Source organism: Peromyscus maniculatus, chromosome 4 (genome assembly GCF_049852395.1).
Source record: "Peromyscus maniculatus bairdii isolate BWxNUB_F1_BW_parent chromosome 4, HU_Pman_BW_mat_3.1, whole genome shotgun sequence".
NCBI lineage: Eukaryota > Metazoa > Chordata > Mammalia > Rodentia > Cricetidae > Peromyscus > Peromyscus maniculatus.
The window spans coordinates 144,540,107-144,567,067 of NC_134855.1; the positions used below are offsets into that span (position 1 = coordinate 144,540,107).

General features: G+C 48.1%; 1 protein-coding gene across 3 annotated transcripts; it reads right to left on the reverse strand.

The window, feature by feature from the left end:
* Sgk2 (serum/glucocorticoid regulated kinase 2) lies at positions 1-26,961 on the reverse strand. Of its 3 annotated transcripts, XM_015999359.3 has the most exons (15): positions 26,808-26,935; positions 25,918-25,959; positions 22,281-22,522; positions 20,561-20,722; positions 19,954-20,003; positions 19,362-19,419; positions 19,108-19,191; positions 16,599-16,730; positions 14,511-14,623; positions 14,205-14,241; positions 13,110-13,196; positions 8,953-9,048; positions 7,996-8,151; positions 5,383-5,472; positions 1-380 (listed from the first exon to the last, which is right to left on the reverse strand). In XM_015999359.3, exons 4-15 carry the CDS (start codon positions 20,594-20,596, stop codon positions 216-218), a joined length of 1,104 nt encoding a protein of 367 aa, XP_015854845.2. In that variant the 5' UTR covers positions 20,597-20,722; positions 22,281-22,522; positions 25,918-25,959; positions 26,808-26,935; the 3' UTR covers positions 1-215. The 3 variants fall into 3 exon arrangements, with proteins under 3 accessions (XP_015854845.2, XP_006971104.2, XP_076427327.1); XM_006971042.4 differs by lacking the exon at positions 25,918-25,959 and having other exon boundaries at positions 26,808-26,961; XM_076571212.1 differs by lacking the exon at positions 25,918-25,959 and having other exon boundaries at positions 16,599-16,727; positions 26,808-26,947.

Genomic DNA, 26,961 nt, shown 5'->3' on the forward strand with positions numbered 1-26,961 from the left:
ACCAAAGCCAGAAGTCATTTCTCAAGATGGGCAAATCAGAACTACAGACACTTGGGTACCCAGTGACCCATACCTGCAAGCCTGAGCCCAGCACTGGTTTTTTTATATGAGGGAAAGCACCTCCCTCTTCTTTGAGTCACCAATCTCATGTGTCTTGCTGGCAGCAGAAGGTAGTCCCTGAGTTGCCTGCTGGTGGCTTTGCGAGTGCTTGTCTCTTATGAGTCCAGGATGTCATCATCATCCTGTGCATAGGAAAATCCGAGGAATGCGCTCGAGGCCCCAGAGCTGCTGGCCATGGTGTCAGGGGTGCAGCCAATGGACTTGGACACAGCTTCCTGGGTGAACTCTGGGTCAAAGTGTTTCAAGTCAGCAGGGCCTTCCTGTCGGTAGAAGCCAAGAATGAGAAGGAAGTACCAGGATATGAGTTAACTAAGGACTCCAGAGCCTGGGAGAAGGATGTCAGGCCTTCCTCTCTAAGCACCTCCTGGCCCTTCATGTTTAGTAGTGACTGTCATGCTCCATACCAATCCTCAGACAAGCCATTAGTCAATGTCTACTTCCTAAGTGCTTACCACATTCCCAGTTCATGACACTGGGAATACGGGAGGACAAAGCAGAAAGCCTCTACTTTCAAGGACCTTATATGATAGAGGAGGCAGCAGGAGGATCATCTAGGGGTCTGCTAAGTCCTAGATAAGAGAGGCAAAATAGGGTAATATAGTAGAGACACAGGGACTGTTCAGCTATATTGGAGAGAGATCTGTATGGGAAATGGCAAAAAAAAAAAAATGGTCATAGACAAACAGCAGAGTTGTGCACACCTGAAATCCCAACTCTTGGGAGGTGGAGGCTTCAAGATCATCTTCAGCTACATAGTAAGTTCGAGTTTAGCCAGGGATGCATAAGATCCTGTTTTTTTTTTTTTTAAACATTTATTTATTATGTATACAGTGTACTGCCTGCATGTGTCCTTGCAGGCCAGAAGAGGGCGCCAGATCTCATTACAGATGGCTGTGAGCCACCATATGGGTGCTGGGAATTGAACTCAGGACCTCTGGAAGAACAGCCAGTGTTCTTAACCTATGAGCCATCTCTCCAGCCCCAAGATCCTGTTTTTAAAAAGATGTGATGCTGGGCATAGTGTTGAAAACCTTTAATCCCAGCACTTGGGAGGAGAGACAGGTCGTTTCCTCTGAGTTCAAGGCCAGCCTGGTCTACCTACATAAAGAGTTCCAGGACAGCCAGGGATACATAGACAAACCCTGTCTCAAACAAACAAAAAGAAAAAGAAAAGAAATGATAGTAGATTCTCCACTTCCACTCCAGAGAGAGAATGTATATACCCATCTTTTTAAGATGGGCCAGTCATGTAACTGGCCAATCACACACTGCCAAATAACTAAGCAAAGGCTTAGAAAGGGTACCTTGGCAGTTGTCTGTCTTGTACTCTGAGGCCACCATGTACACAAACTCAGACTGGCTTGATTCGGGTAAAGAGAACTCAGGAAACAAACCCAAGTGAGGTAATTCCAGACCATCAACATCAGCTCTTTCATTGATAACGACAGACCTGAGGCTCCACAGAGACAAGTTGGTCTGGTCTACTCCAAAAACCCCATAGAATCCAAATGGAAGATTGTTGTTCAGCAGCTGAAGAGATGGCTCAGTAGTTAAGAGTGCTTGCTGCCTTTGCAGAGGACCCAAGTGTGGTTCCCAGCACCGCTTGGGAAGCTACACAACTCCAGGGGATCTGATACCCTCTTCTGAGCTCAGCCTGCACCTACACCATACCCACCTGCACATACTCACCTCCATACATACACATAGTTAAAAATAAATCAATCAGATCTTGGAAAAGATTGTTATCTGAAGCTCCTACTTTAGAGGTCATGAGTAAACCAGTCCTGGTGTTTTTGCAGAGGAAAAAACACTGCCCCTGGGGTTCACAATAGAAGTGGGTGAGCAGGTGGTGGAAGGGTTTGCAGATCTGCTTTGGCATGCAGGTCTTGGACTTTCAGCTTCTCAGAAGGGCCATAGGGTTCAGTGGTCCAGCCCAGGGCTCAGCTCCTGGACCAGAATGTGAATCTCACCCATATTTCTTGCCTAACCTTGTTAAGCTGTGTAGCTCTTGATGACCAGATGGTTTCTTTCTTTCTTTTTTTTTTTTTTTTTTTTTTTTTTTTTTTTTTTTTACAAATAAAGAATGTGGTACTAGAGAAATGTATATGAGGTCTCATAAGTAATAGCAGAAGCAGGAAGCCTCCAGTATGCGCCACTCTAATGCCCATGCATTACTATATTTTCCTGTGTCCTCTCCTGGGACTCTATGAACACTCTCTCTTGTGAACCAAAGTTCCTGAAAAGGTCTGATTAACTGATTAAGGCATCGGTAATTGTGGAGAGGTTGGAATGTTGCTGGTCTAGGGCCTCATTACCATTCACCTTGGGCTGTCTTTAGCCATTCCCCACCCCCTTAACAGCCATTCCTTGCCCACCTCTGATCTAGCATCTGATCTAGCATCCCGTGGCTAACAGATAAAAACCTCTGGAATGTATAAGAGATCATAAGAATGTCTTTAGGTAGCATCTAAGGCCTAAAGCAGAGATTTCCCTATTTTGCTGTAACACACCTACCTAATGTTTCCACCACTATATTTGAAAAGGGCCTTGACTTATGACATTTATTATAAAATGCTCGTAAACCTGTCCTGTTGGAACATGGAATTCCAGGTAACCTAAATCCGTGTTTTTAATATGTGTCACTCATATTTGGATCCAGGATATACTATCTCTTATTACCCTTTAATTGAGAGTTGTGTACACGAACAGGTACATGTTCAACACTCTCCTTGTTGTCATTTTAAGTCCCAAGAAATAGAACTGCAGTGTAGCTCAGTGGCAGAGTACTTTTGTCTAGCATGTGTGAGGTGCAGGTTCCATTCCTGACAAAAGACAAAATAAAATCCAACAAGACAAAAATAAAATCCAAAATGGAAGAGACATCTCAGGACCCTAGACTAAATGTATCCTGTCTGATTTTTGTTGTTGTTGTTGTTGTTTTTTTCCCCCCCGAGACAGGGTTTCTCTGTGCAGCTTTGCACCTTTCCTGGAACTCGCTTTGGAGACCGGGCTGGCCTCCAACTCACAAAGATCCGCCTGCCTCTGCCTCCCGAGTGCTGGGATTAAAGGCGTGCGCCACCACCGCCCGATCCTGTCTGATTTTTATCAAGAACCTGGTGCTGGACCCTGGTCCCCAGCAAGCAGTGTCTCAGACTGGTGACCTCGTGTGAGCCCTGGAGTCTGCAATCTTTCTGTTAATCAGCATGCGTGATGAGCCAGATTTGTCAGAAGTAGACAAGGCTGACACATCAAAACTAAATATCAAAGAAAAGGAGACACTCCACTAAAGGAAACTCTCCCTCGGGAGAAAGCGTCCAAACATCATAAGGTGATCTTGTCCCAAGAGCGAGTACCAGCACTGCCCTAGGTTCTTAGTTCTAGGCATGTCTGTGGAAACTGCGTATTTGTAGAGATTTTAGGCACTTGGTGATAGCTTCACACCTATACAGACAGGCTAAGAGGCAGCAGTAGCCAGTGTTCCTTATATCTGTTTCCAAACTTCCCACTGGTATGTAAATCCCACTGCCAATAATCTCACCATTGTCGGTCATGGTGTATGAAGTCCTTCGCCTCTGCAGGGCAAGCCAACTTTAACCTATAGAGGCACCCTCAACTGCTTCATCATTTTCATGAAGTTGCCTGCTTTTGCAGCTCCTCAAATTCATTTTCATTTCTAACATAGCATTACAGTAAATATAGTCATGTGCTAGGGGTGGTGATGCATGCCTTTAATCCCAGCATTTAGGAGACAGAGGCAGGTGGATCTCTGAGTTTGATGCTAGCCTGGTGTGCATAGTGAGTTCCAGGATAGCCAGGGCTGCATAGAAAATTGTCTAAAAAAAACAAAACCAAACAAAACCCAGTGTGTGTGTGTGTGTGTGTGTGTGTGTGTGTGTGTGTGTGTGTGTGTGTTTATGGTGTAGGGACTGGTATTAGCTCAGGATTTCCCAAGACCAAGTTCTCAGCACAAAGAAGATGTATTTGCCTCAGAGAGACAAAGGGCAGAAAATAAGAGACAAAGACAGGAGGTAGAGGATGAGGAGAAGGGGAAGGGCACATGGGAGAGGGGTAAGGGGTACTTGTCCCAAGGGGGACAAAGGACTGTCTCTGGATAGAGAGAAGATAGACATGGCCCATAGGCAAATGGCGGTTTATAAAGGCACAATGGGGAACCCTGTGTTAGGATGAGGTGTTTCATTTGAATTGGGCATGTTAATTAGGTGAGCCAAAGTTGGCTTTTGATTGCTGGGCTTCAGTACTTGGATAGCTGGACCTTGGTAGTCAGCCTCAGGAGGAGGAAGTGGCCAAATAAGGGACTAGACCTTGGTGGCTAGCTTTAGGAATGTAATCTAATGGTTTTTAGCAAAGCAGAGGGGATGGGGGAGAAGAGCAGGGCCTGTCAGAGCCACGTTTGCCATGCTCAGACAGGCTAGAGTCTTCACACACACACACACACAGAGAGAGAGAGAGAGAGAGAGAGAGAGAGAGAGAGAGAGAGAGAGAGAGAGAGAGAGAGAGAGACTGAGACTGGTGTTAGCTGGCCATGGTAGCTCACTCTTGTGAACCCAGTACTCAGAAGGCAGGTGGATCACTATGGCTTGAGGTCAGCCAGGGATAGTGAGATAGTAACTAGGATAGCATAGACTACAGAGTCAGAGAGAGAGAGAGAGAGAGAGAGAGAGAGAGAGAGAGAGAGAGAGAGAGAGAGAGAGAGAGAGAGAGAGAGGAAAAAGAAAGAAAGAAAAGGAAAAACAAATCTAGTGTTACTTTCACGGGCAGGAACCCCCAAACGAAAAATGTAAACAGAGAATGATGAATCCTGGCAGTATTGAGGAATGGAAGGAAGTCTACCAACAGTGGTTCTCCTTGCCTGGTGAGACACCCTGCCATTTCCCTATTGCTGCTTCCAAATTCATTTTGCACACTTTGTATACACGTCGTTTTTATCATCAGGAAAAGGCTGTGTAGGAGGATCTTAAGCTGAAGGCTAGCCTGAGCTACTACATCTCAAAAACAAACCCTGAATCAGCTCTGTGGTGGGGTTACAGTGCTGGAGATGAAGGAGCAGCCCAAGGCTCATCCTTCTAAGTCTGGGCTAGCCATCAGGGGCCAGGGCAGCTAGAGCCGGCTCTCATTCTTGATGCTTTGGATGAATCTCTGAGACTCTTGGCCCCTCAGCTTCCCCAGCTGTATAAAGGGAGTTGGCCTACAGCCCTGGGAAGCCAGAAGCCCAAATCTAGAGAGACCCCTGGGCTCACTTACCACATTTGGGTTGAAGGGTGGAGTTAGCCTCTTGTGGTACAGGTCATCCCAGTTTATGGAACTGAAGAACACATGGTCCTTTATGTCGAGCTGCAGGGAGAAGACACTGGTCAGCAGTCCTTACCGCAGCTGCTCCCCAACTGGTGCCCCCAACTGGCCACCAACTAGACAGAACTTCGCAGCTCTGGCTGGTTTGCTCAGCCCAGGGAGCATTCTGTTGACAGACATCTTATCTCCCGAATCATCTGAACCCAAATTTCCCCCTACAGCTGCAGGTGCCTTTCATGGCTAGGTTTCAGCACCCACAGAATATCAGGCTCTGGCCGCGTGTCTGTGAGCAAGGCTGCAGAACTGGTGATAGGGGCACAGGGTGTGCAGGGGGAGCTTGAAGACAGCCTCCCACCGCCACACACGTTGATGCGTCTTGATTCTTCCAGAATGCAATCCAGGGAAACCGAACAAACCTGCTCACCAAAGGAGACACGTGAAATAAAGCCCTAGGAACAACTGCAGACTTCCAGGGACTCAAAAGTGAGGAGTGAGTCCTGGGCATGGTTTCTCACTCTGTTCCTAAAGCGCCTTCCCTCCCTGAAGGTCTTCCCTCTGTTTCACGTTGAACAATCCTCCTACACCTCACGTCAGAACTGCCTCTTAGAGGTTTGATTTCTGTGAATGCATAACTTATTTCAAGAGTCACGGGCATGTTCTAAGATACAAACTCCTCTTTAGAAGGAAGGGATCTGTCTTCACAGAAGCCCAAATCTTTAAGCTGACTGGGGGAACGGATAGGTAAATAGCCACAGTGCTGTCACACATCACAGTACCTGGCACGGAGAGCTTTTGGTGTATAGAATGCTTACAAACTCTTGTAATATACCAGACACGGGTCAAAAAGCTGTGCTGTCCACAGAGTGGGGGTGAGCAGTCCTGGACCCTATCCTTCAGACGCTTCGGCCATCAGGATTGCAGTCGTCTCCTCCTCATCTGAGACAGGCTCTTACTTTGTAGCCCTGGCTGGCCTGGAACTCACTTTTTACACCAGGCTGTTCCAAAACTCACAGAGATCTGCCTGCCTCTGCCATGGGTGGAGGTCAGAGAACAACTTTTGGGAGTCAGTTCTCATCTTCCACCACATGGGTCCTGGGGATCGAACTCAGGTTGTCAGGCTTGGTAGCAGGCACCTTACACCCAAACTAGCTTGCTGACCCCGAAATAATCTTACATTGAGCAATGAATAAGAAATTTTTGTTTGTTTGTTTTTCAAGACAAGGTTTCTCTGTGTAATAATAGCCTTAGCTGTCTTGGAACTGGCTTTGTAGACCAGGCTGGTCTTGAACTCACAGAGATCCACCTACCTCTGCCTCCTGAGTGCTGGGATTAAAAGGCATGAGCCAGCATGCCTAGTTTAAGATTATTTATAAAGTGATGCTTTAATCTTTTTTTTTAAAAAAAAAAACATGTATGTGTCAGAACAGGAATGAAAGAAACAGGCAATGAATTCTATGAATTATTTATCCCCATATCTTATATGTCCAGCCAGATGTCTGGCAAAGTGAATTGCTCAGACATCTGTGAAAAGCAAGGTATTCATGCAGTTTCTCCATGCAGAAGCAGGAGGAAGCTTCTAAAACTGTAGATCGCTCTATTCCTCTGCTCAGCAATCACACCCTCTTCTTGCTGTTCTCCTCCTTGTACAGACCACAGGACTTTGACACATGCTGTGCCTGCAGCTGGGGAGTGTTCATCCAGTTCCTTGCATGGTTCCTCACATTCCAAGTTCAGCTTGTCACCTCCCTAGAGGGGACCTTCCTGGCCATGCCAGTGTGAAACGGCACCACCCCTATACACCCTTATCATCTATCTCTGCTTGTTGTTCATTTCCTTCCCGAAACATGTCACACTTGGTGACAATCATACAGAATCTTTGGGTTTTGTTAGTTTCCTTCCTTCAAACTTCATCACATCAGGGACCCAGGCTATTAAACCCCTAGCTCAGTGTTGGTCCCGAATAAGGCTTCAGCAAATATTAGTTGGCTAAAAGACTGTATTTCTAAAAGAGTAGTCAGGGGCTGGAGGGGTATCTCAGTTGGTAAAGCGCTTGGTGGACAAGCGTGGGGACCTGAGTCCGGATGGCTAGCAGGATGTAAAAACTGAGAATGATGGCATGTTCTATAATCTCAGAGCTGAGGAGAAAAGACAGTCTAGCCAATCAGTTAGCTCCAGGTTCCGTAAGAGACCCTGTCCCAAGAAATAAAGTGGACAATTAGAGAAGACACTTGACATCAACCTCTGACCTCCACACACACATATACATATACATCACACACAAAGAGAACACACACACACACACACACACAGAGAGAGAGAGAGAGAGAGAGAGAGAGAGAGAGAGAGAGAGAGAGAGAGACTGAGACTGAGACTGAGACTGAGACTGAGACAGAGATAGACAGACACAGACATACAGAGAGAGTTCAACTGGCAGAAAAGGTCATTTCTAGGGAAATGAACCAGCAGCTCCCGACTTTACAGGGCAACAGAAAGCAGTCTCCCCCACAGGTGCTTCCGAGCTGTCCCTGCAGGAAGGGACCTGTGCTCTTCTGCTTGGTCACCTACAAAGTCTGCCTTGGAGCCCAGCCGCTGCCTCTGGTCCTTGTGGAGAAGGCCTTGCAGGAGGTCACAGGCGGCCACTGTCCGGCCTCCGGGGATCTGTAGTGGTTGATGTAAAATGTTCTCATACATCTGGGCCACGTCACTGTTGAAAAAGGGGGGCTGGGGAGACAGGGAGAGAAGCTGGGGTTCAGCCATGAAACCATAGAAAGGGATCTTATCAGGGAGTGTTAGAGCACTGGATAGGCAGGAGTGTGTAGCAAGGCCTGCATCTAGTACCACAGCTCGGGGGCAGATGGGGAGAGAAAGGACCTCCAGGCCTCCAGCACAGGGGAGTACTGCTGAGAAAGCCACAGACTTTGCACATGCACAGGAGGCTCCCGGAGGTCCTGGGACCCCTCACCCTCATCATTTCTTCATGGCTTCATAGCCAAGATGAGAGAAAACAAGGCTGGGGACCACTAAACCACACAGCTAAGAAAAGAGCGGAACTCTAAGTTATACCTACGGTCTATCCCTCCTTGCTCTTCCTCCAGCTCCTCTACCCACTGGTCCTTCTGAACCCACAGAGCTTAGTCCTTCTACAGCATGCCATGCTGGAGAATCCAGCCCAGAGTAAAGCCAGCCTCAGGCAGGTCCACACAGGCTTCCACCTAAGCACACAGCCCAGGATGGCGCCCAATCTACCAGCACCGTGACCTTTCAGTCTCAGTTTCTCTCTTAGTACAATAAAAGTAACTCTATGCTCTGCCAAGAGGGTGTGTTATAAATGGTAACTGAAAATAACACTGTTTACAAGAGATACACATTCCTCATATTCACTTCGGCCTCATCTTTCATTCCCAGGGTAGATGGACAGCTTGTTTAATTTCCTATGCAAAGCTAGAGTAAGCTGCATAAAATGGGGACCAGCCTCAGCTTTCCCAGGCCACCTGTGCCCTGTAGACATCTCTGTCCACTCACCAGGCCATGCAGCATCTCGTAGAGGACTGCCCCCAAGCACCACCAGTCCACCGCTCGATCGTAAGGCTCTTTACGAAGCACTTCAGGGGCCAGGTACTGTTGGCGGAAGTACAGTTATTTGAGGATGCCTAGCCTCTGCGTCTATATCTGTAAAGAAGGCACTTGAAGGGGGTTGCTCCTGCTGTCATAGTTTCATGGCTTCTCCTGTGTTCATTAGCGTCCATTCACCAGAGGCCTGGTTGGCGACAGACAGACTCTTTGCAGTGCACTGGGGACATACAGGAGATCAGGCAAGACTGTCCTGTGTAGTTGTGCTCACTGTACATTGCACAGGAGTACCAGCCAGAGGGGTAAAGGGAGCGACGACCAGTCTGTGATCCACTGGCTAAGCTAGAATGGTAATTCAGAAGCAGGGAGTGCCTTCTCATTTGCACACGGTCACCTGTGGTCACCTATCTGTGTCCTAGCACTGGGAAAGCCCTGGCAGCACCTCACAGTATAGCAGGGCAACAACGGGGGCAAAGCTAAAGGAACGTGGCACGCACTTGTTCTGGAATCCTTAATGCACGGGAGATGGTCAGGAAAGGGTGGTATTCCAGGTCACATTGATGGATGGGAACATGCCAAGATCTGTGCCTGGTACAAGGGGAAACCCACAGGCAGGTCTGCTTCTGCTAGTCGCAAGGGTTTAGTGACCTCCTGGCGTGGGGTTCTCTGCTGCTAAGGAACAGAGTCCCAGCAACAGACACAGCTACCCTGAGGGATGTATGGGTCTGGAAGGGACGAGAATCAGACAGCCCTGAGTCCTCTTCCGTGTCCGGGTCCAGGCAGAGCACTGGACCTGGCAGAACTTTGGCTTCCTTATCCTTAAAATGGAAACATAGTTGGAGTGGAGGCTGGAGAGCTGGCTCGGTTGGTTAATGCTTGCTGTGTAACCATGAGGACCTATATCCAGATCCCCAGCAGTCACATAAGAGCTAGGTGAGACGGCTCACATATGTAGCCCTCGTGATACGGGGTAGTGTGTGTGGGGGGGGGGGAGATAAGCAGATCCTTGGATCAATGGCCAACCAGCAAATCAATGAACTGCAGGTGCAGTTTGAGACACTGTGTCGAAAATATCATGTGGAAAGTGCTCATGGAAGACACATGACATCAACCTCTAGCCTCCATATGCATGCATGTGCATATGAACCTGTCCACATGAACATGTGCATATACAACACACACACACACACATACACACACACACACACACACACACACACACACACACACACAATTAATTACTAAATAAAAGTAGGGACTGGGTTGGGGATTTATCTCAGTGGTAGAGCGCTTGCCTAGCAAGCACAAGGCCCTGGGTTCGATCCTCAGCTCCAAAAAAAAAAAAAAAAAAAAAAATAGGGACATGGAGTCCCTACTGGGAACATGGGAACAAATGTAGGTCTGTGTGCCTGGCACTCAGCAGGGGTAGTCATGGAAGAAGGGATATCTCCTACATGAGTCACAATTCCATATCCCCTGCTCCCTAACGCTAGTTACACCCATTGAAGGACTGGCTGCTGTCAGGCTTTGGGGTCAGCTTTCTCCAGTGGACACCCCACGCACAAACATACACAATGGTCCCTTCTGGGAGAGGTTACCTGACCGTCAATTCCCTATCAACTGGCGGAACCCACCTGAAGGTCCAGACACAGCTCTGCAGGCTGATGGAGACACATAGGGTGGCTCTTACGTCTTGTTCCAGACTAAACAGAGAGGCGCTGCTCCACTTTGCAGCCTCAGCCCTCTGCCCCTTTCTGGTGCCTGTCCAACCTGCAGGGACCCTTCAGGTTCAAGGTCCAATGTTCAAGACCAGTGGGAGTTCAAGGAAAGGTTTTAAACCCAAGGCAGGCCAGATAGACAGGTTCAGACATGCAATGCTTGTTTATTTATTTGTTTGTTTGTTGTGGTGCTGGGGTTGAACTCATGGCTTCATGCATGTCAGGCAATCACTCTACCACTGAGCTATATTACCTGTCCTAATTATTGTTATTTTGAGGCATTTTTTTAAACCCTTATGCCTCATCTTCTCAATGAAGGTAAGTACGGGGATTACAGAAATCTACAAATTGTAGCCTTCTAGACTCTCTGTCTGAAAGAGGGAGGCATATTTATGTTTAACAATTGCGAGCCCTGACCTTAACTCTCAGGCTACTCTCTCCTGGTCAGGGATGTGGCCCTATGGAGCAGTACCATCCCACACAGCAGCCACTAGCCACATGTGGATATTGAACAATTGCTTTTGCAGAGAATCGAGATTTGGGTCTAGCTGGGCATGTTGGTGCATGCTTTTAATCCCATCACTGGGGAGGCAGGGGCAGGTGGATCTATGAGTTCAAGGCCAGTTTGGTCTACAAAGTGAGTTCCAGAACAGCTAGGGCTGTTACACAATGAAACCCTATCTCAAAAAAAAAAAAAGAAAGAAAGAGAGAGAGAGAGGAAGAAAGAAAGAAGGAAAGAAAGAAAGAAAGAAAGAAAGAAAGAAAGAAAGAAAGAAGACAAAAGAAGAAAAGATTTGGGTCTATTGAAATATGGCCAATCACAGCTGAAGCAGACTATAAATGTAAACTATATTCACATGCTAGATTGTAAGACTAAGAAATAATTCATTATTTCAACAATTGTACATTTATTTTATTTTTATGGGTGTGTGCATGCACAGACATATAGAGATCAGAGGACCAATTTGGAAAAATCAGTTCTATCCCCCTACCATATGGGCTCCAGGCATTGCACTCAGGCCCTTAGGCTTGGCAGCAAGTGCCCTTACCAACTGAGCAGGCTTGACATCCCTATTTCATGAATTTACACTGATTATATATTTAAACGAGAAGATTTGGGATATATTGAGCTAAATAAAATACCTTGTTAAGTTACTTTCACCCATTTTTCCCTCCACACACACACGCACCCCAAGACAGGATCTAACTATGTAGCCTTGGCTGGTCTGGAACTTGTTATCTATGCCAGGCTAGTCTCAAACTCACAGAGATCTGCCTGCCTCTGCCTTCCAAATGCTGGGATTAAGGGATGTGTCACCATGCCTAGCATCACCTGTTTCTTTTTACTTAGTGTGTTAGTGGGATTCAAACCCAGGGTCTTGGTGAGTTCTCTGCCATCGAGCTACACCCCCAGTCCTGTCTTTTGTACTTTTCTTAAAGATTTATTTTATTTTATGTGTATGGGTGTTTTGCCTACACATATGTCATGTATGCCACATGTGGCAGTTCTCACAGTGACCAGAAGAGGGTGCCAGATCCCCTAGAACTGGAGTTACTGTGGAGGATTGGCTGTGAGCTGCCATGTGGGTGCCAAGACCTGATTCCCGATCTTCTTCTGCAAGGGCAACAAATGCTCTTAACTGCTAAAACATCTCTCTACCCCTGTCTTCACACACACACACACACACACACACACACACACACACACACACACACACACACACACACACACGATTTATTTCATTTTTGTGTGCATGGGTGTTTTGCTTGTACCACTTGCATGCAGTATCCATGGAGGCCAGAAGAGGGCATTGCATCCCGTGGAACTGAAGCTATAGACACTTGTGAGCTGCCGGGTAAGTTGTGAACCAAACCCAGGTTCTCTGGGAGAGTAACCAGTGCTCTTAAGCACTGAGCCACCTCTCCAGCACATCTTTTTACGTTTTAAATGTAGTTGCCTAGCATGCCTGAGGCTCTGAGCTCAACCCTCAACATCACAATAAATACATAAGGTTTGCATCTATTTGTTTTTGGTCTCATGAAGTCCAGCTGACCTGGGACCTACTATATACTTGAGGCTGGCTTCAAACTCCTGATCTTCCTGTCCCCACCCCTCAAGCGCTGGGATTACAGGCACGCAACCCCACATCCAGCTGTAGCTTGTCTATTCCCACTGAGCAGTAGTAGAACTCACTAGAGGTAGCTGGGAGCCCACCATTCCAAAAGCTGGTTCCTTAACACTCATGAGGAGATGAAGGCTCCTTATAAGCTGACTCAGGGAAGAGCTTTCGAGGATGGAGTGAGGCCTCGATGCTGTAGCCTGGTGGTTTTATTTAGGGGCTGTGGCCTCAGCCACTTATGGCCAGCCTTCTCCACAGATCTTTCACATACCTCGGGGGTGCCGCAGAAGGTGGATGTGGTCTCCTCAGGCTCCACACATTCCTTGCAAAGGCCAAAATCCGTCAGTACCACATGTCCCTGTGGGTAAGAGACAACAGGAAGGGGGTTGGTGGTCAAAGCTCAAATGCCACACCCTAGAGCAACTGCTGTACCGTATGGCGAGGAGACACACGCTGAATGCTTCATGCAGACTCAGGGTTCCTGGCCTGGATGCCAGGAAATCTGAGGGCACAGACTGGGGACATGACACTTTGCAGCCTTCCCTAGCTCATCATGACTAAGGTCCACGCCTACAACAGTAGCAGCTCCAGGATGTTCTTTGCTGGGTAGCAATCCCCTTGATGGAGGGCCGAAGACTGAGAAATCAAGTCCACCAATGCTAGCTGGGCATGAGGATGGAGAACGCAGACAGATACCGAGGGCTATCAGACTTTAGGAGATGCCATGCCTAATCCTCACTGCTGGGACTGTACTCCTGTCCAAAACTATGCTGCTCCCTAGCGGGCAGTCCACATCCAGCAACTGAACAGTGGGGGCCATGAAGGTCCAAATCCCCTTGCATCAATTAATCACCATGCAGAAGAGCCATCTCTGCTTAGGGCTCCCATTCTGTGAGAGGTACTGAGGTCTCTCTTGCAAACACACTGCAGCTGCCCCTCTCCCTCTGCCCCACCCTGTTTTCTTCATCCCCCTTAAAGCTGTATCTTTTGGAAAGTGTTCCCCAAGAAACCTATATTCCATTCTCCATCTCAGGGTCTATCTCCAGGGAATCAGGAAACATGGAAGGTCTACAGATCCCTAGCTTCTATCTGGCCACATGTGGCACCTCCCCCCCCCCAGGTCTTTATATATATATATATACTGACATACATGCACATAGTCTCCTGTGCACATACTTATATACACAAATATGTGCATGAGCACATATGTACACAATACACACAAGAAGGTATGTTATTATATGCGTATATGTATAATGCATAAATACCAATGTACACAGACCATGGCTGGAGAGCACAGATTTGTGCTGCATGTACACACACACACACACACACACACACACACACACACACACACACACACCACCTGGCAGTCCAAGAGAATGTTTTCTGGCTTCAAGTCTCTGTAGAAGAAAAGAGAAAACAGCCGTTTACTCAGTGAATTGGGGACTGGGGTCCTAGCAGGAGAACTACTCATGGACAACCCCACAGGCGAAAAAGAAAACCCAGGGAGGCTGGGTACTTGACTCTAGAAAGGAGGACACCCCAACCCTAAATAAGAGACTACCTCAGTCAAAGGACCAAGTTCAGTGAGACTTCATGGCCCACACAATCCCTGCCTGGTGGAGCAAAAAGGTCCCGGGACTGACCGTGAGCCAAGAGCGGGCCTCACCTGTAAATGATGTTGAGAGAGTGTAGGTAGCCAATGGCGCTGGCCACCTCGGCAGTGTAGAACCGGGCCCGGGGCTCCAGGAACCTGCGCTCCCGCTGCAGGTGGAAGAAGAGCTAGGAGAGGGACAGTGAGATGGCGGCTGGATTCCAGCTCCTAGATCCCCAGACATGAGCCTTCAAGACCCGCTATTCCATGCAGGCCAGTTACCCTAACCTACACTTCGGCGTCCTTGAACCAAAAGACTGCATGTTGACCCCACCCCTCAGGGCATGTGTGCTCTCCAGGCCTTCGGTCACCATAATCAAGCAGCTACTGTGTTCCAGACTGCAAGCCAGCCTCCCTCACAGCGCTTGTTTAAACCTCATGACCATCTTCAGCCGTGACGCCAGTTTCATGTCAGAGGGGGAGGAGTTACATGGATTGTCTAAGGCCCCACCTCTCCCAGTTGACAGAGCTGGAATTTGAAACCAGGTAGTTCAAGACATACTGTGGTGGTATTGTGTTCCCCAAAATATTGTGCACCCTAATAAACTTATCTGGGGTCACAGAACAGGACAGCCACTAGATACAGAGGCTAGAAAATGGTAGCACTCAACGCCTTTAATCCTAGCATTCCAGAGGCAGAAATCCCTCTGGAATCTCTGTGAGTTCAAGGCCACATTGGAAACAGCCAGGCATGGTGACACACGCCTTTAATCCCAGGGAATGGTGGCAGAAAGCAGAAAGGTATATAAGGCATGAAGACCAGAAACTAGCAGCATTTGGCTGGTTAAGCTTTTAGGCTTTTGGGCTACAGTTCAGCTGAGACACATTCTGGATGAGGACTCAGAGGCTTCCAGTCTGAGGAAACAGGATCAGCTGAGGAACTGGCAAGGTGAGGTGGCTGTGGCTTGTTCTGCTTCTCTGATCTTCCAGCATTCACCCCAATGACTGGGCTCAGGTTTGATTTTATTAATAAGACCTTCTAAGAGTCCTGCTACAACATACTTTGTGTGTGGGGTTGGGGTAGGGTGGGAGGGGTAGAATCTATGCAACCCAGATTGGCCTTGAACTCAGTCCTCCCACCTCTGTGTCCCACGTGTTGGGATTATAGGTGTGAGGCACCATGCCCAACAAAAACGTGCTTTTTCTCCAACCCAAGCATTAGGCTGTCACATTGAGCTCATCTTAGATCTTCCTGTTTGGTCTGCTTTGTTGGTTGCCAAGCCATCACTTGGGGATGTGCAGGATGAAACCTCCCCTGTTGGACTCAGGCTGGAAAACATTTGGTGATAGGCCATACCTGGTGCAGTTGAGGAAAGCCCCTACTAAATTTTGCCCCCTTGTTCGGTGAGACAAAGCAAAGTCCAAGATGGTACCCAGCTTGTCTCTGCCCTGCTTTGGGGTTTGCAGGTGGCTCGGGTCTCTACTGAGGATAGTGACATCAGGCTAGAGAGATAGCTTGGTGGTTAAAGTACTTGCTGTGTAAGTATAAGGACCCAAGTCTGGGTCCCCAGAGATCAATATAAATACCAGGGGGGCATGGCTGCCTGCCTGTAATTCCAGCCTCACAAGATGGGGATGGGATGGGATCATCAGTGCAAGCTGGCTAGCAAGACTAGCTACACTGTCAAGCTCGGGGTTTGGTTGAGAGACCTTGATTTGTTGAAAAAGATGGAAGGGAAATTGAAGATGACTCTTGACATCAACCTCTGGCCTCCATGTACAAACACATGTGTACCTACATGTTTACCCCACACATAAAAATAGGCATGTATGATACATATACATAGAAATAAATAAATTAAAAAAAATGATAGTGATGGGTGTGGGCCTGTGGCTTGGGTGTGGGAAATGGAAGTATTGGAAATAGTGACCACACACTTCTCCTGACAGAGCCCTGACCTTGTGTGGGAAACGTCCCTGCTGCTGCAGAGGTGAAAAGGACTTGGCATAGACTGGTTGTCTTGAGACGTGACTTGCTGCACTGAGCCTCTCAGTTTCTTTAGACTACCAAGTGGGTCTGTTGTAGGGATTCAGGGAGACCACTCTGGAGTGGGTACACAGTGGGCACATGGGAGGACAGCTCCCTTCCTGAGGTCCACTCACCTCTCCTCCGTTGACATAGTCAAGCACGAAGTAGAGCTTCTCTGGGGTCTGGAAGGAGTAGCGCAGGCCCACAAGGAAGGGGTGCCTCACGTTCTTTAGCAGTACATTGCGCTCTGCCATGATGTGGTTCTGCTGTGGAGTCACACAGACAGGGTCCATGTCACAGTCCAGTTCGGCTCCTTTCATTCCAGCACAGTCCAGTGGCCTGGTTTATGGAGGTGTCCTGCCCAAGGCTTTTTCCTGCCCCAGTTCAAATACCCACATTGGCTCTCTTTTGTCCCCAAGCCAGGCCTAGCTTCCTTGTTAATACTGAAAAGTCAGTGTCCTGAGTCTCATCCCAGCCACTTCATACTAGTGTAACTTCAGAAACCCCTGCCCCTGGGTAACAAGCAAAGCATATGCTACGACAAGATGATTGGGTCCCAGGGAAGCTCTCTAGGAAAAAAAAAGTGCCATGAGTGCCTATCTATACTCATGCCTTTGATCATAGTTGGTTGTTTTACTCTTTCTGTGTTTGTGGGGGGCCCACCACCCAGCTCCTAAATAAAACACACAGAGGTTTATTATTTCTTATGAATGCTCAGCCTTAGCTTGGGTGGTTTCCAGCCAGCTTTTCTTAACTTAAATTAACCCCGTCTGTCTTTTGCCTCTGGGCTTTTTTACTGTTTCTATATACCTTTTCTTTCCTTCTTACTCTGTGTCTGACTGTGTAGCTGGATGGATGGGTGGATGGCTCCCAAAGTCCTCCTCCTTCTCTCATTCCTTGATCTTTTTTCTTTTTTTCTCCTATTTATTCTCTCTGCCTGCCAGCCCCACCTATCCTTTCTCCTGCCTCACTATTGGCCATTCAGCTCTTTATTAGACCCATCAGGTGTTTTAGACAGACAAAGTAACACAGCTTCACAGAGTTAAACAAAAGCAACATTAAAAAATGTAACACATCTTTGCATCATTAAACAAATATTCCACAGCATAAACAAATATAACACATCTTAAAATAGTATTCTGCGGGGCTGGAGAGATGGCTCAGGGGTTAAAAACACTGACTCCTCTTCCAGAGGTCCTGAGTTCAATTCCCAGCAACCACATTGTGGCCCATGACCACTTGTAATGAGATCTGGTGCCCTCTTCTGGTCTGCATGGACACATGTAGGCAGAATACTATATACATAATAATAATAATAATAATAATAATAATAATAATAAAATCTTAAAAAAATAATATTCTACAACATTTGATCCTGCTATTTTATACACCTGGACTGCCCCCCCCCGTGTGTGTGTGTGTGTGTGTGTGTGTGTGTGTGTGTGTGTGTGTGTGTGTATATACAAGAAGTAGATGATGGATGTCTCCCTCCAGCACTCTGTACCTTATTCTTTGAGACAGGGTCTCTCCCTGAACATGTAGCCTACTGATTGGGTTAGTCTAACCAGTTAGCAAGACAAAGGGGTCCTTTCTCTCCATCTCCACAGCACTGAGATTAGAGATACATGATGCCATGCTTAGCTTTTTTATGTGGGTTTTGTGGGATCAAACTTAGGTCCTCATGCTTGCACAGAGGGCACTATGTCATTTTAGCCATCTCCCTACCCCCTGGGCATGCCACCTTCTTTTCAAACTATCAGAATGCTGTTTACAGTCAGGGTCAGTTCAAGACCACCTATGCAGGAAGACCTCCCCTCCTTGTTGGCATGAATCATTCTGTCTCCTGAATAGTTTGACTTGGCATTCTATCCTCTCTCTATTCTAACTGTGTTGAAGGGATTCAAGTCACTGAGGCATCTAGAGAGCTAAGCTTGCTGTGGAATAATCCTTCTGTACACTGTGTGAATATGTCATTATGATTGGTTTAATAAAGAAGCTGACTGGCCAATAGCTGAACAAGATAAACTTAGTTAGGAAAGCCAAACTGAGAATGATGGGATGAGGAAGGGCAGAGTCAGAAGAGTCGCCAGCCAGATGGAAATTAAGTTCGACACACAAAATGGGATAAAGGTAAAAGCCATGAGCCTTAGGGCAGCACATAGATTAATAGAAATGGGTTAAGTTGTAAGAGCTAGTTAGTAACAAGCCTGAGCTATTGGCCAAGCATTTATAATTTATATTAAGTCTCTGAGTCAGTTATTTGGGAAACAGCTCCTGGTTATTTGAGAGCAGGCAGTTGGGACAGTAAAACTCCATGCCTACACAAGCTGGCCAGGCTGAGGGACCTTTGAAGAGAGTGCAGTGTAAGGCCACAGTGAGAGCCTGACACCTAGAGAGGGCAGAGAGCTGGTCCGTCAGTGGATCCTGTTAACGACTGGAAGGTAAAGACCTTCTCATCCTCCAGAAGGCTCCTAGGGAGATGGCTTGGCCTGTCTTCCTTTAAAAAGGTTAGGGTCCTGTGTGCCAGCTGGACTTTCTGAGCTGTCCCCACTGGACCTCTTGGAGATGGAACCATCTTGGGAAGCCACCCTAGGCTGGGGATCAAGTAGCAGGGGAGAAGTGACCATTCCTGAGTTCTGGTACCTCTTTGCTCTTTAAGATGGACTTCTTCTGCAGCACCTTCACTGCATAGAAGGCTCCATCGGACTTGCGCTTGGCCAGTAGGACCTGAAGAAAAGTACAGACCCAAGATATCAGGGATGACAGGTTCCCCTGGCAGCCCCACACTCAGTCTGCAGGTCTGTGGTATGTGAGCCTTCTTTTTGCATAGGCTAACGGAAGAGAGCAGGTGGAAGACAACAGAAGGGAGAGACCCCGCCCCCATCTCCTCTCCTTACCTTTCCATAGTTCCCTTTGCCAATGACTTTGAGGAAGTCGAAGTCTGTGGGTCGGGCACTGTGGACAGGAGAAGAATAAAGATCAGTGTTTGGAATCCCAGGAAGCTGGATCTCTGGTTAATTTCAGAGCTGAAAAATGCAGGTGGCCTTTCAGGAGTCTCATGGCCTCGCCTCTGAAGAACATCATGTCTAACAGCCCAAAGAAGCTCAGAAGACAGAGCCTCACACACCTTTCCCTACACCCAGCCCAGCTCACAGACTAGTTAATACTAAAGAGACAATCAGGTACACGGTGCAGAAGGCAGTCTCCTCCACCCACCCCCACCCCCGCCTCTGGCCAGGAGAAGGGCCTGAGGGTGAAGAGTTGCTGACCATGAAGATGTTTGGGGTCATTCCAGGTAGAGAGCTCAGCCTGAGCCAAAGCTGGGAAGTTAATGAGAGATGAAGCTGAGCAGGCACAGGGCGAGAGGGATTCTGGTCCAGCTGGGAAAGGTTCTGAGTACACCAGGGACCTTGGATGTTATTTCAAAAGCAAAGAGAGCCAGCCACGGGACAGCCAGGTAGGAATTTTGTCTTGGGAAGCAGAACTCACTTTGGGTTCGCTGATGGCCCCAGGTTGATGCTCCCATTGGCCCTAGAGGGCTGAAGACATGAAAAGAGAGAGGCGATGAAGATCAGCAAGCTCCCTCCTCTTCCTCTGGCCTAGGCCCTGGTTCTGCCAACATCACTACTAATCAGCTTACCTACCTCTTTCCTTCCCTTCCTTTATTGGTTCTCCTCCCTGGTATCCACCCACTCCTCCATCTAATCATTCATATCACACTTGCTTCCCCTAATGAATGACTTTGAGAGGCTGCTGGCCATCACAGCAATAATAAGGAAAGAAAACCGAAGCCAGAGAGGAGTTGTCCAAGGCCTTACATGTGGCCAAGGTGGGATTTGAACCTATGTATTTTCACAACCAATGTCATATTTTTTTTTCTAACCAAATCTACTTCTTATAGCCCCCAGGCAAATCTCTTTTCAATTATCCTTGCAAATGGCCATCTCTGTGAGTTTACAGTAAGCTGGCAGATACAAGTTCTGGTTAAAAGCCCACAGGGCTGGCTGATATCTCTACAGATTTCCTCAGCCTTGGGAAAAAGTGAGTCCCTGGTGCAGGGTGCTGGGTGTTATGGGGAAGAATTAGAACCACTTACCTGTGTGCTAGAAACTCCAGCTGGGCTGGAGGCCATTCTGTAGCTGTGATGAGGTAGGCTCTGGGGGTACAGGGAAGACCAAGCACAAAGGAGCTTGGGCTCCAGGCAGGGCTGCCCTCTGGTCCACCTTCTACTTCAGATACGGCCTCAGCAACTCTCACCCTAAAGGCCAGATGTCCATGTGTGAATGAGACAAATGACACTTGCCAGACCCAGCCTTTCTTTTTTTTTTTTAATATATATATATATATATATATATATATATATATATATATATATATATATATATATTCTACATATCAGCCATGGGTTCCCCTATTCTCCCCCTCCCATCCCCTCTCCTTACCCCTAGCCTACCCCCCATTCCCACCTCCTCCAAGACAAGTCCTCCCCCGAGGACTGCGATCAACCTGGTAGACTCAGTCCAGGCAGGTCCAGTCCCTTCCTCCCAGACTGAGCCAAGTGTCCCTGCATAAGCTCCAGGTTTCAAACAGCCAACTCATGCAATGAGCACAGGACTTCAGACCCAGCCTTTCTTACCAAACAGTTCAGAAGGGATGGAGAGGGACAGCTAGGGGGCCCCTGCCTGGCAGTGTCTCTGCAAAGGTTGGGAACACCCAGGACAGGAAGACTCTTGTGATTGACAGAAGCTCCAGAACTCCAAGATGGCCGCCAGAGCAGGAAGGACCCTTGCAGGCCTAAAGCTGAATATTTCCTCTTCTCAGTGAGGCACTGAGACCTTGAAAGAAGCTTTGTGCATTTTTGTTTCTCTCTCTCTCTCTCTCTCTCTCTCTCTCTCTCTCTCTCTCTCTCTCTCTCTCTCTCTCTCTAATCAGGGCCTTGCTCTGTAGCCCATGCTGGCCTTGAGCTTGTTGTATACCTCAGGTTGGCCTTGAACTGCTTTAGCCTCCCAAATGGTAAGAACATTGACATGTGCTACCACACATGATTTAGAACAGGACTTTCTTGGCTGTTGCTGTTTTGGGGTAGCCTGGGCTCTCCAGACTCACACATAGGCATGTTGGCAACCCTGAATTCTTGTGGACAGTCCCAGGATAAGCTCTGTGTTGAATACAGTCTTGCCTGGGTACTTTCCCCAGGGTCCAGTTACAGCAACCACACTGGGAACTTTGGGCCAGAACCATGAAATCCCCTAAGCAGCCGGTGTCTGTGTGAGTTCAAGTGGTAGAAGGACTGGATGGCTGGTCCATGCAGCCAGCAGCACAGTGGGAGAAGCCTACTGTTCAAGGTTTGGTTCAGGGCCTTGGAACCTCATAGGCTCTGTACTTCCCACAGGGCTTGGTGCAAGTTATTCATTCAAAGACCCCACTTGGGGTTGCTGTGGGGCCTGGGCTATATAGCTTGACCTCTCTTAGATCACCCTCTCTTCAGGAAAGGTCTTAGAGGCACTGCTCTGTGGCTAGGTGGGACACTGAAACCTATTCACCTGTGGCCAGGAACATCTACCAGATCGGAGGCCACTCAGCCCAGAAAATAGCTGCAACACAAGGGGAGTTCCATGCTAGGCTGATCTAGAGGCCTTCCCCTGCCAGACTCCTGCACAGCAGGCTATAGAATTTCTAGCCGAGGGAGGTGCATCCTGGCCTCTCCGATGCACACCAGGCTGTGCTCCCACAGCCAGCCTGAGACACTACCATCCCTCCCGAGGTTGTCCCCCATGGGTCCTGTGCCTGGCCCTGGCTGCCCGGGTCCCACATACCTTTCCAGCCTGGGCAGAGGTCTCCAAGAGATGCAGCAGTTGGAGCCGAGCACAGGCCGTGGACAAGAGAGACTCTCTCTGTTCTCCCAACAAGAGCCAAGTGTCAGTGCCTGGTGCCCCCAGCACAGAGCTCAGGACTTCCAGCAGTGGCAGCAGTGAGGGGGCTGGTGATGTCACACAGGATCCAGCAGTGCTTAGGATAGGACGGGAGACCTCTGTTCTCTCTGGGATACCATTTCTCCCTAGGAGATGAAGGATGATGCACCAGTCCCAAGAGAACCTGGGAACCACTGGGGACTGTAAGAATGTGTGTGACCATGTGGGTCAGGGAGTGTGCTCTCTGCAAGTATTTTGTGCAGAGATGTGCTTTGTCTCTAGTGTGCCAGTGTGGCTGTAGGTTTCAGATATTTGTGTGTGTGTGTGTTGTGTGTGTTGTGTGTGTGTGTGTGTGTGTGTGTGTGTGTGTGTGTGTGTGTGTATGTGTATGTGTAAGAATGTGTACATGGGCTGGGCAGTGGTGGTGCACACCTTTAATCCCAGCACTTGGGAGTCAGAGGCAGGCAGATCTCTGTGAGTTTAAGGCCAGCCTGGTCTACAGAGCGAGTTCCAGGACAGCCAAGCCTACACATAGAAACCCTGCCTTGAGAAAACAAAAAAAAGAAAAAGAAAGTATACATGTATTGGTGTGACAGCATTATGTACATGTGAGTGTGCATTTGTGTTGAGTTCATCATTGTTTTGCTGTGTGTGTAGTTGATGGAATATCCCCAGACATTCAGTGTGTCACTGTATAGTATATATCAGCGTGTATTATGTATATATATATATATATATATATAAATATATATGTATGTGTGTGTGTGTGTGTGTGTGTGTGTGTGTGTGTGTGTGTATGTATAGGTCCATCACTGTGTGTCTGTGTCCATATTGGTATGTGTTGGATAATCTCTCTCTCTCTCTCTCTCTCTCTCTCTCTCTCTCTCTCTCTCTCTCTGTGTGTGTGTGTGTGTGTGTGTGTGTGAACAAGTGCATACATACATAAAGGGCCCATCTATTAGGACCCAGGGTTCTAACCAGGCACTATATAGACCGCCTGGTCTAGAGGAGAGGTTCCTGGGACCTGAGCTATGGCCACAGAGAACAATCCACGTGCCAAAACCCTGTAGATGCTCTGGGGAAGGTGGAGCTGGCTCTCTGTCCAACTGGCCTTGGTCTTGGACTACTGAGCACTTGGCTACCTAGGTTTTCCCTATGGGCTCTTCAAGAGCTCTGGCTCACTGTCCCTGAAGCAGGCCTGGCTAGTTCACAGCTCCTCTGCTGTGTGAGAACTCACATCTCAGGGGCTCCTGGCCCAGGAACGCCTTACTGTTAGGTGTGACTGTTAGGTTCTCAGGGGTCCCTTCCTCTATCAGGGGATCAGGAGGCACAGGCAGGTGTTCTGAGGAAGGAAGGAAGTCTTGGGAGCCATTACAGCCCCCGTCTTCCTGGAGCTTTCTGTGTGGCTGTACAATCACTGTAGGCACAGAGAGGGTGGGCCAGGTATTCTTAGAGACTCTAAAATTCAAGGAACCTGGAGGTGTTGGCTCAAGAACACTTCAGGAAACAGGATCAAAGCTTCATTTTCCCACAAAACAGAAATGTTGAACCAATACACAAGTCTGCCAGTGACATGTTGACAAAACACACATCCTTACCAAGGACATTTCTTTTCAATAGCAAACACCCCATGGGGTCTTTGCTGGGTGGCAAGACTTTAGAAGAACAAGATAAGGAGCTAACAGCAGGCTAAGTGCCCCTGCCTGGCACTTAGGACCACTCAGCCACACTGGCTCAGCTCCTCACCTTGCACCCTGGCTAAACAGCCCATTTCTCTCTCCCTCTTTTTTCACTGAACTTCTCTGAGGAGCTGTCTGCACCCCTCATCCACACTCCTTTTCTGAACTCATCGCAGATTTCGTCCCAGCATCCTGAGGAATCAGTGGACAGTGGACTCGTATGTCAGGGCCAGTGATGACTCCTGTGTCCTCATCTTGCTCAGATGAGGCTCTGGCATCTTCTCTGGCACCCTTCCTTTGCCTACTTGGCTCTGAGAGGCCCTGGGGTTCCTTACTAGAATCTCTTCCCCTTCCCCTTTCAACCCTGGCTCAGTCCTTGGGTCTCCATTTCCACATATTTCCCATGTCCATAAAGCAGTTCAGTGGCTCAGCTCCTTGTGTTTACTTCCTCTGTTTAGAAAGCTCTTGCCCCAAATGATACATGGCTGACTTCCAATAACATGGCAGAGGATCCTGCTTCATTGACACCTCCAGGAGAGGCCTGTGCTGACTGAGAGCAGGTGACCGATTGTCTTGGTCTATCTGGGGCTTAGGGTATCCAGTGCCGAGCCTGTGCAGTCCTGAGCAAATCATGATGACTGGTCCACCCTCCACAGTAGCTGGCCTCTCCTCTGGAGGCTGTGTATCTGACTGTGCACTTATACTCATGCCCTCTTATCATGTCACTAGTTGAGTGCTCTCATTTTCTCAAAGTAGAACATCAGTTCATGAAGGCAGACTTTGCTTGCTCACTACTGAATCCTTTCCATCTAGGACCAGCATGAAATAGTGGTGGTGTTCATGACACATTTGACTAGTGAAGTCAAGGAGTGGAATGCTCAAGTATAGTATACATACGAAATGAAGAGTTATATAACCCAAACCTCTGTCTGTATAAGCCTACATAGATCAAAATGGGGGGCACACATCTGATGCAATTATCAAGGAGAAAGCAAGTTTCAGAATGGTGGGTGCACTGGGGTACTAATTTTTATTAAAGTGGGAAAAAAAGACAATGGACATTTGCATGAATAGCTACAACAAAATGCAGGAGGCCATGACCACTAGCTGTTAGGTCAGGGCATTTGTTTTTCTTTTTGAACTATTGTATAAAATTTCTTACAGTGTGACTGTTTAATTGCAAAGTACCAAGCTTCATCATGTTCACTGCCCAGTCTCCCGTCACCTTGCCTAAGACCCCATCCCACTCCTGCAGTTCCTAAGGGTTCCTTGTCTCTTGTGTTACTGTCTTGTGACAGATACAACCTGGCCCAACTTGACATCAGTGTCTTCTCCTGATTATTTAATTTAATTTTTATTGTTACATTTATTGACTCTCTCTCTCTCTCTCTCTCTCTCTCTCTCTCTCTCTCTCTCTCTCTCTCTCTCTCTCTCTGTGTGTGTGTGTGTGTATAAAACTTGAAGGAGTCAGTTCTCTTCTCCCACCATGAGGGTCCAAGATTGAACTCAGGTCATCAGCCTTGATGACAAGTGCCATTATCCAGTGGTCAACCTCACCAGCCCTTCCTTCACCCCCGAGCCATTAATTCCATCCCCCCATCACTTGCTGCTGCCTAGACTTGCCTTCCTCTGGCGCATCTTTGGTGTGCCTGCTTCCATCTCCCTAGACTGGCATGGTGGGCTAGGAAAGGAGTAATACACAGATCTCTCTCTTGAGAACATCCTTCCACCAACATGGCCTGCATGCTCAACCCTTTCATGGGTCATCATTTGCCTCCCCTAAAAACTTTGCCCAGTGTCCTCTCCTTGTATCTGCTTCTGTCATTGTTCCTGGCTTCACTCCACTGGACTGTGCCATTTACCTGCCTTCTCAGCTCAAGGGCCAGCTTGGTCTTATTTTGTTCCTATAAACCCCATAGGATAGGAATTGTCATCATTCGTGTGTGTGTGTGTGTGTGTGTGTGTGTGTAGAGAGGGGGGAAGAGGGAGAGAAGGAGAGAGAGAGAGAGAGAGAGAGAGAGAGAGAGAGAGGGAGGGAGGGAGAGAGGGAGAGGGAGGGAGGGAGAGAGAGAGAGAGAGAGAGAGAGAGAGAGAGAGAGAGAGAGAGAGAGAGAGAGAGGGAGAGAGGGAGAGGGAGGGAGGGAGAGAGAGAGAGAGAGAGAGAGAGAGAGAGAGAGAGAGAGAGAGAGAGAGAGAGAATGTGTGTGTTGATGAAGATTGGATCCAGCACTGCCAACCAAGTGCTCCACCTCTAAGCTAACCCCCCAGCCCTATTATTCCTGTTTAAATGAGGAGGAAACTGAGGCATGGTGAAGAGAAATAACTTGGGTGAGATACCATGTCAGCAAATGATATAAATAGGATTTGAACCCAGGCAAGTTGACCCCCAAACCCACAGCCTAGAATCTCCAGAAGAGATTAGACAGCTAGAAATGGAAAGAATGAAACTGGGGACGAAGTGAATATATTAGCTGGTTATTGAAGAAAGAAGAAATTAGGCAGAGAAGAAGAAATGAAGGAGTCAGGTGGATGGGAAGGTAGGGAAAGGGGAAGGGAGTTAGGGAGTAAGAAAAGTTGGTAGAGGAAAGGGAGGAAGGGGGATAAAGTTGGAGGGGGGAGAAGGACATGAAAAATATAGAAAATGGACAGATAGTTAGGAGGCCCTCTAGCCTAGGCAGTCAGCTGGAATACAGAAGATGCTGCATTAAGCTGGGAGCAAGGCAGGTCCTCTGTTCACAGGGGAGCCCCTCACCTTGAAACCCTGGGTCCCAGCGCAGGTCCTGGAGCACTGTGCTTCCTCCGTGTACCCAATCCTGACTCACCCAGCAACCTTCCCAAGCAGGAGTGACCTGTCACCCGCTCGCTCGCTCGCTCGCCTGTCTCTCAAACCAGCTCAAGCTCAACCT

Coding starts and splice junctions, on each gene's coding strand:
- Sgk2 (XM_006971042.4), bottom strand. CDS start 20,596: ATGGCCTCCAGCCCAGCTGGAGTTTCTAGCACACAG. Junction 13,197..14,204: donor ACATTCTCTTGGACTGCCAG/GTGGTGTGTGTG, acceptor TCTTACCCACAG/GGACATGTGGTACTGACGGA. Junction 9,049..13,109: donor CCTTCTGCGGCACCCCCGAG/GTATGTGAAAGA, acceptor TTCCGCCAACAG/TACCTGGCCCCTGAAGTGCT.